We start from the raw sequence: 15,079 nt of genomic DNA on the forward strand, positions 1-15,079 counted from the left end.
TAGGGGGCGCCTGGGTGGCTCAGTCGTTGAGAGTCTGCCTTCGGCTCAGGGCGTGATCCTGGTGTTCTGGGATCGAGCCCCACGTCAGGCTCTTCCGCTGGGAGCCTGCTTCTTCCTCTCCCACTCCCCCTGCTTGTGTTCCCTCTCTTGATGGCTGTCTCTCTCTCTCTGTCAAATGAATAAATAAAATCTTAAAAAAAAAAAGATCTTATTTATTAGAGAGAGAGTGAGAGAGAGCTAGATCATGAGCAGGGGGCAGAGGGGGAGGGAGATGTGGGACTCGATGCCAGGACCCTGGGATCACGACCTGAGCTGAAGGCAGATGCTTAACCGACTGAGCCACCCAGGCATCCATTAAACATTATTATAATTTTTAAAAAAGATTTTCTTTTTTTAAGTAATCTCGATACCCAAAGTGGGGCTTGAACTCCCAATCCCAAGATCACGAGTTGCACGTTCCAGGGACTGAGCTGGCCAGGCACCTCTCAAAGATTATTGACAGTGATTTTTCAAAATTTTCACTATAATTTCCTTGAACCAGATCACTTGAACTCATTCAAAGGGGCTCAAATCTGATCAACCAAAGGCTCAGCTTCATATCCTAGGTCGATGGCGGCTCAGCTGCTCTTCCCATTCTGGAGATAATCTGTGCTATTCACCCGTGGGCCTTACCTTCTTTGAGGGGTGTTCGGCTGGCATGTGGGACACTGGCCCAGGCTTTGGGCGCTGTGGGTTACTGCTCAGGAGCATGGCTGGATTCAGACGGGTCTAGGTTAGGTCAGATTTCATCTCTGCCACTGGTTAGCAGTATGACTTGGCAGCCTCTGTATCCTTGCCAAGCGTTTGTTTCCTCTGTAGAATGAGTGTCTCAGTTGAGGATTAAATGAAGCCTTGAGTGAGATGCTTGGCCCTTGGTAACCATCTCTTCCATGTGGCCCTTACAATTCTCTGAAGAGTTTGCTGGGTGGGGCTAGTGAGCACGCCAGGGAACCTAGAAAGAAACTTGTTTAGTTGGCCTCCTAGGGCAAGGCAGAAGTGCTGAGTACAGACACCCTGTCCCCAGACCCCTCTGTTTCAGAAAGCAATGCTGGACACTTCAAAAGCCAGAACGGAGTATTTTGACCTTTGGTCTAGTGAGAACAAGAGAGAGTATTTCCTTCCTTTGTGTCCAGAGAAGACCTAGGTGAATTACAGATGATGGCAGATTTCTCAGGCAGGCAGTATAGAATGAAAGAGAAGATGCCTGGCTCCTTTTTGACTTGTGGATGTGAGGTGTGGTGACTTGAGGCCTCCAAGGGACCTCAGGCTGCCATCCTGACAAGCGATAGACCAGGGTGTGGGGCTCAAAGGGAGAGGGCCATGGTGGGGTGAGGAGTGGTGTTTTTAGAAAGGCAGGGCAGGATCCTGCTCCCCTGGTTATAAGGCCCCAAGGCCTTGGAGATGTCCTCAACCTGTCCTGCCCACCCCACCCCCCATCCCCACCCTCAGCACTATGGCTTCCCTGAGAGCTGACCTCTTTACTGCTTGGGGCAGTGGGCGGCCACGAGGGCAGGTAACTAGAGCTGAGATTCTTTCCACTGCTGTTCCTGGGCTGGGGCTGCACTTGGCAGGTGGTGCCAGGAATACAGGTGAGTGCATTGAACGTCATGGCCTGAGGCCCTGACCTCAGTGGCCAGGTTAGGCCCAGATCTAGTCAAGGCTGTGTCCTCTTGCAGAACAGGGACTCTGCAAATGTTGGCTGGTTGAGTGACCCAGGGAGTGTTTAGGGGCAGGAGAAGGCAGAGTTGCTCCTGGACTGTGTGGGAAATAAGTGGGGATGGGGATAGGGTGGGAGGAAAGAAGGGGTACTGGGGTTTAAAAAGGCCATCTTCCCTGATGGCTTTTCATCCTAGTAGGCATAAGGGAATGAGAGGTGGCTGGGGTAGGGGATCAGAATGCCGGGGTCTCGGGCTTCGACAGCTCTCGCCAGAACCTTGGTAGCAGGTTGAATTATGCGAGATGGAGGGAGGTGTCCATAAGACCATGTTGGGGGACATGGCAAATGGTGAGACCCCTGAATGGTATCTCTTTTTCCTCTCCCTAGCATGCCCACACTTCCCCAGAGTCCTGGGTGGAGGAGTGAGGCACGAGTCTGTGTATCCATGACTGCCTGATGCAGCCTCAGGCCATCGTCATCCCGGCCCCTCATGGGGCCAGGATGGGGCAGGTGTGGCCACTCCTTTCTCACAGTGGCCACGGCCTTACTCGGCACTCTGGCAGCAGTGCGTCCAGCACCCTGCACCTGTCCAACCGCAGGTGGTGTGGTGGACTGTGGGGGCTCCCCCCACTCAGCCCCCCTCCCAAGCTCTGGCAGAGTGGCTCTTGGCCACGATACTCTGAGTTACCTGCTGCATGGCTCCTTCCAGGGCCTGTGGGGACTGTGGGTCTGCTGCTTTCTCCCAGTGTCCTGTGGGATCTGGCCGGTGCAGCCCGGGGGGGGCCTGGGTTTCGTGGAGCCGTTACCTCAGCTACAACCAGCTGGCCCTCCTGCCCCTGGACTCCTTCACCACCCTGGGCTCTATGCTCCTCCTGGATCTCACAACCTGCTTATCTGTGAGATAAGATGCAGCCTGTGGGGCCTGGGGAACCTGGAGCAGTTCGACCTGAGTCCCAACTGGCTGACCGAGCAAGGCACAGCCAGGCTTGGGGCCTCTTCTGTCTACACTGGCTCTTGCCAGCTGGAAACTGCTACGTGTGGCCTGGCCACCATACCAGGCCTAGAGGTCCTCTCTGGCTGGGAATGACACCAGTGAGCTGGAGGCTGAGGCCTCGGCAGCCTTGTTGGCGCTGGGCATCCTCCTCTTGTAGACAACTGGTTGCCACACTTCAGTTTCAAGGTGACTACAGACGTCTGGATGGTGGGCATGTGGCTGCTGCTGGCCAATCACCCCTGGGTGCAAGACTGCGACCTGCAGTGGGCCTTTGGGAAGCTTGGACAACCTGTGGCACTTGTGGGTGGCCAACCTGGGCAACCTGACTTGTCTTGGCCCTCAGCGGTTGGGGGTGGTGCTGAGCAGTGTGGAGGCCTGGCACTGCCTGCCTGAGACAGCTACCATGCGGGGTATCCTGGGCACCGTGCTGGTCACTGTGGCTCTGGTCGTGGCACAGCGCAAGTGCAGGTGGGGCTCTAGAGGAGCTGGGGAGGCAGAGAGCCCGCTGGAGAGGTACGGGCTGCTGCAGAGAGAAGTGGAGGCAGCCGGAGGAGGGAGAGCAGATAGAGATGTAGACGACTAACAGGGCTGTTCTTCAGAAGTCTTTCCAGCCGAGTTGTCACCCTGGGCAGGAATGGGAAGAGTGGTGGTGGTGGGAGGGGAGAGGGGACAAATGGCCGTGTTCCCCTCGCAGGGCCTCTGACCCTCCCACTCACCTATTCTCTGACCTAACAAAATGCCAGCATCTTTCCTAGCCCTAGAAAGGGATTTGGCCCTTAGTACTTAACAACCTTCTGGGGACTAGGGCGAGTAGAAGGCAGAGACTGAAGACCAGAGGGAATTAGGGTGGGATGGGTACCAAGGGGAGCTTCATGAATCCCAGTCTCCTGCCCCTCCCCACAAATGTCCCCGGCCGCTGCCGTTGCGAAAGTCATAAGGATGGTGGGGTGGGGTAGGGGTATTGCTCCTGTGGGCACAACCCAGCCAGGCTCCTACAACTATTTTATGGGCATACGCCGTCCCAATTCAGGTCCTCCTCAGCACCTTAGCTCCTTCCTGAGGGCTGTGCATTCTTGTCACATTTGAACTGGGATTGGGCTGAAGAGATGGAAAGATAAAACCAGTTGAAAGTTTGATTCTGTACTGTGGAAATTCCACAGTACAGATGTGGGATTCCACTGTGCCTGTGGAAAACTTACCTCATGTGGTTGTCACTGGCGCATTGGGGGCAGGTAGACAAAATGGCTTTTCATCCAGGTTTTTTCTCATTCCCTTCATCTGGACATTCCTTTCCCTCACCCCAGCATGCATGTACACAATCCCATTTCCTAGATTTTGCATGGATATATCTATCCCTCCCTCACGTTTCCGTTACGTGCAGGCTTTATCCCAATGACTGTGAAAAATAAGATGTGAGGCGTGTTTTGTGTAGCTTTGGCTGGCTGAGTGGGAATTTTTAATTCACATGAGGCTCCTCTCCCCACGCCAGGGAACTGGAAGCAAACAGACCTGAATTAAATAGCCTGGTGGGCGTGCTTGTAGAGTCTTAACTTTGATATTGGAAGATGAGTTTGTGTGTGGCAGGGTGGTGGGGGGGGGGTGCAGGAAGATGGGCGGGGGTGGCTTTGTGGTCGCAATCCTGGAGTGCCCAGAACTTTAGCCCACTTACTGAACAAATAATTACTGAATACCTACCATGAGTGAGACCGAGTGGCAACATCTTTTGTTCATTTATCTATTTAGCATGTATTTCCTGAATGCATCCTGTACACTAGGCTGTGAGGATATAATAGTATACAGAAACCAGACACTGTCCTTGCCCCCATAAAGCTCGCAGTCTAGGGTTAGTCTGGTTGCTAACAAAGAATCCGGAATACACAATTGCCATTGTGCTGAGGATTTCAAAGGAAGGGTACCTGATGTTATGAAAACATAAAATAGGGGAGCTAAGAATAAAGGAGGCCAATGGAGAAGCTGGGGAGGCCAGGTGGAAGCCTGCTGCAGTTAAACCAACAAATGGCGGTGGTTAGCGGGAGCATTGGAGCTGGAGAGGATGACTGATTTGAGATGTCCCGTGTGTCCACATCAGATCTTGCTCTTCTCTCACGGGACAGAGGGGAGACAGACGGAGACCAAACTTCTCTACAAAAGACTTAGCCAAGAGAACACCTTACTCTGAAATTAAACAGAAGTAGAGAGACTTTGTGTGTGTGTTTACATCATGTATCTACCCCCTACTATGAGCTGGTACCAACACTGCCACATTTAAACCTCTTAACAACGCTGCGAGGTAGCTGTCCTCTCCATTTTACAGATGGGTCTTAGAAAGTGCGGGCCATATGCCCCAAGTCTGTTGGGGTTGGGGTTAGGATTGGAGCCCAGGTTTAGCAGCATCTAAAGACTAGTTCGCCCACGGTTCTGATAACCTGAACCCACTGTTACTTCCTCTAGTCTAGTTTTCAATTTTGTAGCCACGAGGAGGGATCCTTAAGTCCATCAGCAGAGGGAAAGGCTGAGCTCCGCAGCAGGAACACATGCTTCAGTCCGGAACTGAGAGCGAGAGCATTGTTTCCCGTCGGAAGGGAAAAATGCTGCCCTCACCCCCCCTCCCCATCCCGCCCCCCGCCGCTTCGCGAGACCCGGAAGTTGCGTGTCGCATCCCTGCGCCGGCCTCCCTGTCCGGGGTGACGCCGCAGCGGACTGCCCTTCCCCAAGATGGCGTCGAAGATGGGTTCGCGACGGTGGATGCTGCAGCTGATCATGCAGCTGGGTTCGGTGTTGCTCACGCGCTGCCCCTTCTGGGGCTGCTTCAGCCAGCTCATGCTGTACGCTGAGAGGGCCGAGGCGCGCCGGTGAGCGGGCCCACGCGGCCGCCCAGCGCGGTGGGGGGCGTTACGGTCCGTCCCAAGAACGGGGGTGCGGTGAGGTGGGGAAGAAGTTGGGACCCTTGGGCTGGGGAAGCGTTGGGACCTCGGGCTTGTTAGGGGCTGTGGTCTGGGGCAAGGTGGGCATCGAGCGTAGTGCAGGGGTCCTGGCCGTGAGAAGGGCCTCCGGTTTAGGGGGCAGTGGAGCTTGTGGGAACTCAAAGGGGTCTCAAGGCTCTTCTCCCGCTTCATTCTGTCCTCGTTGCTTCTTCCCCTCTCCGGCTCGCAGGAAGCCCGACATCCCAGTGCCCTACTTGTACTTCGACTTGGGGGCGGCCGTGCTGTGCGCCAGCTTCATGTCCTTTGGAGTGAAGCGGCGCTGGTTCGCGCTGGGGGCGGCCCTCCAGCTGGCCATTAGCACCTACGCCGCCTACATCGGGGGCTACGTCCACTACGGGGACTGGCTGAAGGTGAGCACCTCGGCCCAAGACGGGACTTCGCTAGGGGGATGGGGAGCCCGAGGCCAGTACCCAGTGCCCCGGGGCATTTAGGTAATGCATGGTGCTAGCCAGGTGCATAGTGTGAAGCCTGGGAAGGCAGAACCCCCAGGCTTGTGGAGATTATTAGAGACTGCAAGGATGAAAGGACCTTAGAGAGCACACAAGACTGCCTTTCAGGGTGTGAAAACTGAGGTCTGAAGATGAGAAACAGACTTTCCCAAAGTCACACCGCAGTTAGCTTTGCAGATGAGACCAGAACCCTTTATACTATTAGTTTAGTAATGTCAGGCTATAGGGCAAAAGGGACTTTGGAGAGTACCGGTTCCTACCATCTGATTTTATGAAATTTAATTAATTTAGTACAACATGTAAACCAGACAGTGCCAGGACCTGTGCCAGGCGCTGCAAGCTTGTAGGCGATCCTAGGCAAAGGAAGGGGCCGGTAGGGGAGGCAGATGTGTGAACAGCTACCGGACAATGGGATCAATGGTGTTTTCATGGGACAGACTATACTATATAGCAGAAAGAACATTGGGATTCGAGTCTGTACACCTGGAGGTGCAGAGGGGGCAACTCTTGGTATCTAGGTTCTGCCACTTTCTGTAGGACCTTGGACAATTTTATTAACCCCTCTGGGCCTCAGTTTCCACTTCTGATAAAAAGAGTTATCTATCTCTGCTGCACGTGCCCACCACACTTGGAAATGGTAAGAGGGTTCATCAGATGGAATGGGATTCGTAGAGACGGGCAGTTCTGTGCTCTGGACAGCCAGGAGAAACGTGGTGGCTACAGTCCCTGACTGGGGTCCCCTCACCTCGGTCCAGGTCCGTATGTACTCACGCACAGTTGCTATCATCGGCGGCTTTCTTGTGCTGGCCAGCGGCGCCGGGGAGCTCTACCGCCGGAAACCCCGCAGCCGCTCCCTCCAGTCCACCGGCCAGGTGTTCCTGGGCATCTACCTCATCTGCGTGGTAGGTTGGGGGACTGTTGGCTGGAAGTGCTTGCCTGGGGGTGAGGTTTGAACCCCTGCCTGGCAGAACGCAGGGAGGTGGGCAGAATAAGGCCTTGCATGTAGTTCCTGATGGTCTGCCTCCTGGGAGCTGCCCCAGCCGGCTTTTGGGCCTCAGGGCCCTTCAAGTGCCTGAGACCTGGCTCAGAGTCCCTTCTTCCAACATTATTGCCACCAGAGAGAGAAGAGAAGAGGTTCGACTGACCATTCAGTCCCAAGCCTGAGAGTCAGGAGAACAAGGTGGACTAGTCCTCTCGTGGCTGCAGCCCCCGGAGGACTGGGAGAGGGGGCAAAGGAGAGGTTTGCTGGGGTTCAGACCCCAGATGGGGCTCTATAGCTTAGAGTTGGCGGGTGTTGCCTAGGGTAGCCAGTTATGGTACTCCCTCCCTCGTGGAGGACCTAGGCGGAGCCAGTGTGATGGGGACGTGGACAGGCTCCAGGTCACTTGGCTTCATCTTAGTTACTGGGCACCATATCCCATGTGTAGAGCTCTGGATTCAGAGGTGAGAGCCCCAGGCTGGCAGTGGAGACTCACTTCCGCCCTTCTGAACCCTGAAGGCGAGGAGAGACAGGCCCTAACCTCATGAGCTCCCTAGTCGGTGGGGGGAGATGCAGGCCCTCCTTTCAGAGAGCCCCAAGTCTGAGGTGGGAGTCAGAAGCCCACTGGGCAGAGGCCGAGTTGCAGGTGCCATCTCAGGGGCAGCCATCCCCAGACAGGCTCCTCAGCTGGCCAGAGAGACTTAGAGGACGGTGTGTCTTTAGGCCTACTCACTGCAGCACAGCAAGGAGGACCGGCTGGCCTATCTGAACCATCTCCCGGGAGGGGAGCTGATGATCCAGCTGTTCTTCGTGCTGTATGGCGTCCTGGCCCTGGCCTTCCTGTCAGGCTACTACGTGACCCTGGCTGCCCAGATCCTGGCCATACTGCTGCCCCCAGTCATGCTGCTCATTGACGGCAATGTTGCCTACTGGCACAACACACGGCGCGTTGAGTTCTGGAACCAGATGAAGCTCCTTGGAGAGAGTGTGGGCATCTTCGGGGCCGCCGTCATCCTGGCCACTGATGGCTGAGCGGCACGGTGAGAGGCCAAGATAGGCGCGGGGAGCCACCAAGGGCCACCCTGCCTTCCTCCTTGCTGGCCCAGTTGTTTCTTTATGCTTTCTGCTCTGTTGGTTTGGTTCTTTGCTGTGTGTGTATGTGTTGGTAAGAGGCAGGTCTCGGCCCTTGGTGGGTGGGAGGCCTGATGATGATGCCTTCCAGGGGCTTTTTCCTGTTCGTTGGTAGGAGACCTGAGGCCAACTGCTCCCCGGGTTTCCTGTCTCAGAGAAGGGAGTAAGGCAGGGCTCGGGTGGGGGTATTGAGAGTGGGAGAGAGAGGAAGGAAGACCATGAACCGGAAGTGAGCAAATGTGAAAAATTCCTTTTTGAACCTGGCAAGTGCAGCTAGGATCTACAGTGCTTTTTAGAGACTGAGAGTGAGTATGTGTGTTGACACGTGGCTTGGGCCGAGAGGAGCCGGCGGGGGGGGGGGGGGCACTGCAGAAGTCATGTGAGTTCTCAGGGTATGCCGGGGGCAGAAATAGCACTAGCTGTCGCCCCACCTTGAAAGCAGAGCAGGCCCCTGTCTGGGGTGTGCAGGGGTAGGGCTGGCAGCAGCCAACTTCCTGCCTCCTGCCTTCTGTTTCCAGCTCTATGGTTGGCCTGGTTGGGGTGAGTGCCCTCCGAAACACCAGACCACACAGTCCTCCAAAAATAAACATTTTATATAGACGTTTGGCTTTGCTTCTCTGTTCTCCCCACGGGGCATGTTGCCATTGGCTGGGATTGATCTTGGGTTTCTTGAAAGACCACATCTGGTTAAGGCCCACTTTGGTCCTCCCGTGGTCTCTGCTCTGTTCTGAGAGTTCCCACAGGCCTTTGGCTGTCTGGTCAGGATCCTCCCTGTAGTCTGTCTTTGGTCCGTCCCCTCAGTCCCTCTGTCGTAGCTTGCCTTTTCCTCCCCTTTTATCCTCCTGGTTTCTTTTGAAGGAATCTTTGGTGAGGGCAGCTGGGGTGGGGTTGGGGGGGAACTAACGTGAAGTGTCCACTGTGAGGATTTTACATCTTACAGATGAGGAAATGGGAGCTCAGAGAAGGCGAGCAGCTTACCTCAAGCCACAGAGCAGATGCAGCCACGGCTGGATTCCAGGTCGGGCCTGTCTCATGCCCACGCAAAGCTGTGCTCTCTGTCACCCCTCTCCTGAGGGAAGTCAGAGGCTGCTCCTGGGGTTTGGTTCTGTCATGGCCCTGCTGTGCCACGATGGTCCTCTCCCTACTTGTCCATGCACCTCCTGATTGAAAGTAACCCGGCGACCAGTATGGAGGCCTGGCACTTTGGGGGGTCAAAAATGCGGGTTGAAACTGGCTTTGGACTCCCGCTGGCCGAGGTTTTCTGTTCCCACAGATGGAGCCAGCCTGCAGCTGTGGGGGCCAAGTCTGGGCCTTGCTTGGAAAGAGCGCTGGGGCTGATGTTGGTCTGGTCTGTGGGATGGAGGGAAGCCCCTCTGGGGGCGACAGCGTTCATCTTGGGGGCACTCCCTCTCATTTAGCTTCTCTCTTCCCTCTGGGAGACCCCTGCTTCTCCAGCCCTCAAGATCTTGCTCCCAGAAGGTCACTGCTCATTTCCTTTCAAGTGTGAGCTGACTCTCAGACACGTATTTGTGTTTTAATCAAGGCCTCCTGAAAAGTTGTAAGACCCAAAGGAATTAAAATAAGTGGTGGAATATCAAGCAAATGGGGTGATACTTTGGGCAAGGGAACCTCAAAACAGCACAGAGGCCACAGAAACTGGCCCACCTGTAAGGTTAGCCCTGAGTAGAGCCCTGGAAGGCCAGCCCCCGACCCTCACCTCCCAAATCTCTAGACTGAAAATTGAAGCCCATCTGGTTATAGCTTTGGAGCCAGTGGTGGTGGTGGTGGAGGGGTCTTGGACACACCCTTCTTCCTGTGCTTGTCCCTACTTGGGCTCCCCCCTCTGGGCAGAGTAGAGTGGGGGCTGCTTCCTCTCAGCAGATCTCTTAGCCATCAAGCGTGGTCCAGCCTGTGGCTGCCTGGGATCACCTCCAGCAGGCATGGCTTTTGGTTCACCCTGGTTGTCCCAGGGCCTGCAGGGCGGGCGGTGAGGGTCAGCTGCCTGGGTCAGAAGCTGGCTTGCGGAAGGAGTCCGGCAGCCCCTTGGCATGATTGACCAGCTCGTAAGAGTCCCGGATATCTGCCAGGCCAAACCAGAAGAAGATCCACTGCTTGTTGGAGAAGCTGCCATCACTGTGTTTGAAGTACCTGGTGGGGGGAGGAAGCAGCCTTTAGGGCAAGGCCGGTGCTCACTACGCCTGCTGGACACCTGCTATTATCTGGTTTCGTCTTTACAGCAGCAGCTCAGAGGCTGGTGGTGGTATGTTCTTTTCACAGAGAAGCAGCTAAGGCTCAGAGAAGTTAGTGGACCTGCGGGAGTCCCAAGGCTAGGAAGGTTAGACTGAGGATGTCCTTTGCTCTCTGTGCCTCCAGGGGAGGGATTTTTATTCACCTCTGGGTCCCCACAGAACTGGGTGAGGGGATAGTTGCAGAAGGAAAGAGAAAGGAGAGAATGTTCCCCTGGAGATGCAGTGGGCCTGGGGTCAGTGCAGCAGCTGGGCCTGGAATAGAGCCTGGAGGGTCAGGATTTCTCAGGACTCTGGGCGAGTCGGGGAGCGTCTGCAAGGAATCTGCTGCAGTGGGGCAGAGCGTGTGGAAGTGTGCCCTGCTTCTGGGCAAGCTCGGACTCCGTGTGTGGTCTGCTCCCTGGGGCATGCGGGGCCACATGGAGTGGGGCCTTTTCCTTGGGGGAAGCCCGGCCTTCTTGGGGCGTGGCCGTGGGGGCTGGGGCGGGGCGGGGGCGGGACCTACCAGGGATTGATGGGGTTGGTGACCCGGGAGCGCCAGAACAGCGTCTGCAGGTCCCGCCGCAGGCACTCCCACAGCATCTGGCCGGAGCCTTGGCCCTGGCGGCTGGAGCTCACGACAAACTTGTCTAGATACGGGGTGCCCCCCAGTACGGGCTCCGTGGTTAGAATGGCGGCCGCGTTGTACCTGGCGCAGCAGGGGAGAGGCAGGCTGGGACCTCTTCTTGGCCCCCAAGCTGCCCGGCTCTGTCCCTCGGTCCCTGCCCTCTGGGGCCCGTAGGCTCACCCCTCAGAGACGTAGACAGAGTGCAGCCGCGGGCGCAGCGAGGCCAAGTAGTCGTCCCGGAGCGTCTTGCCGAAGCTGGCGTTGACCAGGTTCACCAGACGGCCTTGGTCCAGGCTGTCCAGGCTGCGCACCCGCAGCATCCGCTCGGCGTTCTTGAACAGGGTCCCGGACCCTGGGGGTGGCATGGAGGGGGAGAGGTTAGTCGAGCCCAAGAGCCAGGTCCCATCGGCTCCTGCATTTGCCCTGCCTGGTGGGGGGTCCAGATAGGCCAGGAGCCGGTGGGTCAGTGACCGTCTTTGGAAGCTCTTCATAGTGAAGTGATTTCTGTGGTCGGCATAGACATGTACCTGATTTTCACACAGGGAGATGCTTTCCCCTGGCAGTCTGTCCCTCAACTTCCGTCCATCGTCCGTAGTCCCACCTACTTCCCCTAGACCCGCCTACCTGCCCTGAAACCGGGTCTCGCCGGGTCTACCCCCAGGCGCCCCCCCCCCCCCCCCCCCGCTCACCCTTGTTGCTGAAGAGCTCGGTGAGCAGCGTGCTGGCGGCGGTGATGACGGCCGAGGAGTGGTGCGGCAGGCGGCTGAGCACGTCCACGATGAGCCGCATCTGCTGTCGTTCCTTGGTGCTCACCCACTCGGCGTTGGTCACCAGGTCCAGATCGGCGGGCAGGTTCACGTTACTCAGGACCTGCGTCCAGGCCCGGGGGTGAGCCTCTGGCCTGCAGCCGGCCGCGGACTGCGCCCCTGCCCCCCCCCCCCCCGCGCCCCGGACTCTACCTTGGGGACCCCTTTACCCTCACTTCCTCCCGGAGCCCTCAGCCCGGGAGGGTTTGGATCTGGGCACCATTCCTTTTCCGACCCACCCGGCTTGAGAATGACTCTGGGGCCCGTCTGGGAGGCGAGCAGGGAGCCCAAGAGGGGCTCAGCCAGGCCCGGAGTCGCGGGAGTGGAGCCCATCCAGAGGGGACACACCTTTTGACTGCTGTCGTGCAGGCCTCCTGTGTTATTGAGGAAGATGATCTTGGTGGGCTGTAGCGCCTTGGCTAGAGCCGCAGTCACCTCCAGCGAGTCAAGGAGCACGGAGCGGCGTGCGGTGGTCTCCCCGATGGGGCACAGGATGGGGATGCTGCCGGACTCCAGACACCACTGTAGCAGGTCGGTCTCCACGGAGACGACGCCACCGTAGCTGTGGGCCAGACGTGGTGCTCAAGAGGGCCGCCTCCAGGCCCGCGGGGCTGGGGCGGGGCGGGCGGTGGGGCGACGTCTAAGGACGCCTTGCCAGGCAGGGCCGCACTAACCTGGCGTGAGGGGCTGGCTCAGCGGCGCCCAGCACCGAGCCGCCGCCAAAAAAAGGTACGGCAGTGGCAGCGTTGTGCCGCAGCTCATCCACCAGCACCTTGCAGTTCTGGGCAAGCTGTGCCTTGGCCTCCCAGAAGGAAAGGCAGCCGGAGGGCGCCGTGGGAGCCGGCAGCCCGAGGACTACCAGCGGCTTCATGTCCATGCGCTGCAGGAACGCCAGGGCGAAGGCCAAGCTGGATACGCCCTGACTGCACTTGAGTACCTTCTCGTCCACCTGCGGGGGAGGGAGCGTTCAGGAGGGGCAACACTGGCCCTGACTCCTGTAGCCTGGTCCCCAGCGCCCTGTCGGTGCCCCTACCCTGCCCAGGAGCAGTCAGGCCCCATTTCAGGCTACCGGCGCCCACCTGCTCCGCCCTTTGCCCCGTTGCGTCTTGCCATCCCCTTATCTCACATTGGTGTTCCTCCCTCTGTGCCTCCCTGCGACCTTGGACTCTATGACGTCTTGGGGGGAGGGGTGACCCAGGCGGCTCCTGTCCAGGTTCCCCACTTGCCATCTGAACCCCTAACTGCAACCATGGTGGTGGGGGGGACTTCTCCAGAGTATCACACTTGGCGGATTAGGGTCCCCAGTCTCCTCGCCCTGGCCGGGCGTGAGACTATCGGAGCAGCGCGCAGCTTCGCCCAGTCCCGGGCCCTCGTCCGGGCACCGTCGCACCCCTTACCGCTTCCGCTGTGCGGAGTCCGCAGCCGGCCCCGCCATGCCCGACGACACGTCGCCGTACAACCCCCATCCATCCCCTCACTGTGACACGCCGGCGCCGGGCTCCGCTCACCTCGATGACGGCGAAGGGCTTGTCGGCGGAGTGGTAGCAGGTCTGGAACTGCGTGAGCCAGTGGCGCGCCTCCCCGGGGCTGGCTCCGCACTGGTTCAGAAAGGCCTGGATGTCCCGCTGCACCAGCGAGCGGCCGCCGGGGGGCCCGGGAGGCTCGGGGGGGACCGGAGGCGCGGGGGGCGGCGTCCACTCCGGCACCTCCGTGGCAGGCGAGTGGCTGTCGTCCTCGGCGCCCTCCGTCCCTTCTCGTGCGGGCTGGGCCGGCGCCCAGGCGGTGCTGAGCCGGCGCCCCGGGCTGGCGCCCCTGGACGCCCGCCGTCGCGCGCTGCCGCTCAGTCTCCGGGCGCCCCCGGTGCCTCGGGGACCGCGCAGCCTTCCTCCCGCAGAAGTGGCCCGTAGGGCCCAGGCCAACCGCGCCGTCGCCATGACAACCAGACCGGCGGGCCCCCCCACCAGTGAGCTTCTGTCCGCAGCGCCGGGCTCTGGGGGGCTCTTAACCTGCGGCAAGGCGGGGCTGAACCCGCCGGGGCGGGGTGCGGACTGGGGGTGCAGAGTCGTCTCTGTGTGCATTTGAGGAGGGGCAGGCCATGGGTCAGAGGGCGGGGCCACCAGTATCCCCCGCCCCTGAGGGGGGACGGAACCCACTAGCACGGGTCACGAGGCAGAGGTAAGGGGTGGCGGGGTGTCTTTCATCTGGTGCCAAGGCCGGTTCCAGGAAGGGCTCAGGGGACCCAGAATTGCTTTGGCGGTCTGCGAGGCTCTGGTTAAACGAGAGTGTGAGGAGCGCAACAAGGGGGAGCAGGTGGCCGGTCCTGTGGGACTGAGGGTGGAGACTGTAAGGAGAAGTGGGGAGGAGTGGAAGGAGGGTGGAGGTGTGCCAGCTCTGCTGGAGGCGGGGATGCCTCTGTCCTATCATCTGAGTTCTAAGAAGATTGGGATCATGAGGTTACCAGGCTTTGCTAGGCTCCAGACACTGGGTACCACTTTGAAGAATTTTGTCTTATTCTCAAATCACCCCTTATTTATTTTATTTTATTTTACTTATTTTATTTTATTTTATTTTATTTTATTTTATTTTATTTTATTTTATTTTATTTCCTTGTTTGAAACTAGGCCATAAGCTATAAACCAGACTAGAAGCACTGTGAGGCCAGCTTCGGTGTTCCTTTTTCTTCTTTCCCCAAATGTATGCCCCTGTCTACCAAGACCAGTGTTCAGATCCAGTGGGAAAGGGAACCGGAAGGTAAATCACCCCTTATTAGTATTCAAGTTTTTAAATTTAAATTTTATCCCTATCACGATTATAACTAGAAAACCAGTATCACTTGCTATAAACAGAAGAAAGCCTTAAGAATAAAGCCAGAACAAAATGTTATTAAATTCCAGCTGGCTAGTGTTGCCTGCTCTCGTGGTAACACAGAAGGCTAGCGAGTGCCCAGTGTCAGAAGTGCTCTGGCAGCCTGGGAGGCTTTCTCCTGACACACGCGGCATGCCAGGCACCGTGCAAAGCATTTCACGTATAGTAACTTATCCTCACGTTGACACCAGGATGGGTATTATTATTCTGCCCATTTTATAGATGAGGAAATCAAGGCACAGAGCTACGTGAGAGCCAAGGTCATTCAGCTCATTAACAGTGGGGCTGTTCTTTGAAGCAAAGCGGTTCTGCTCCAGGTGCA

At 57.6% G+C, this 15,079-nt stretch overlaps 2 protein-coding genes and 1 non-coding gene across 3 annotated transcripts; 1 reads left to right on the plus strand and 2 right to left on the minus strand.

The window, feature by feature from the left end:
- Positions 1-5,364: 5,364 nt before the first annotated feature.
- TMEM101 (transmembrane protein 101) lies at positions 5,365-8,829 on the plus strand. The gene is made up of 4 exons (XM_045814542.2): positions 5,365-5,542; positions 5,844-6,024; positions 6,879-7,025; positions 7,826-8,829. Exons 1-4 carry the CDS (start codon positions 5,406-5,408, stop codon positions 8,132-8,134), a joined length of 774 nt encoding a protein of 257 aa, XP_045670498.1. The 5' UTR covers positions 5,365-5,405; the 3' UTR covers positions 8,135-8,829.
- Positions 8,809-13,921, minus strand: NAGS (N-acetylglutamate synthase). The gene is made up of 7 exons (XM_045814541.2): positions 13,401-13,921; positions 12,567-12,841; positions 12,241-12,454; positions 11,776-11,956; positions 11,267-11,438; positions 10,985-11,167; positions 8,809-10,381 (listed from the first exon to the last, which is right to left on the minus strand). Exons 1-7 carry the CDS (start codon positions 13,824-13,826, stop codon positions 10,228-10,230), a joined length of 1,605 nt encoding a protein of 534 aa, XP_045670497.2. The 5' UTR covers positions 13,827-13,921; the 3' UTR covers positions 8,809-10,227.
- Positions 13,922-14,497: 576 nt separating this feature from the next.
- On the minus strand, positions 14,498-14,645 carry LOC123803273 (small nucleolar RNA SNORA61). The gene has a single exon (XR_006782808.1). It is a non-coding gene; the product is annotated as a small nucleolar RNA SNORA61 (small nucleolar RNA).
- Between the last annotated feature and the right edge of the window lie 434 nt (positions 14,646-15,079).

Source organism: Ursus americanus, chromosome 23, assembly GCF_024610735.1.
Source record: "Ursus americanus isolate L20-20 chromosome 23, mUrsAme1.1.p, whole genome shotgun sequence".
Lineage (NCBI taxonomy): Eukaryota > Metazoa > Chordata > Mammalia > Carnivora > Ursidae > Ursus > Ursus americanus.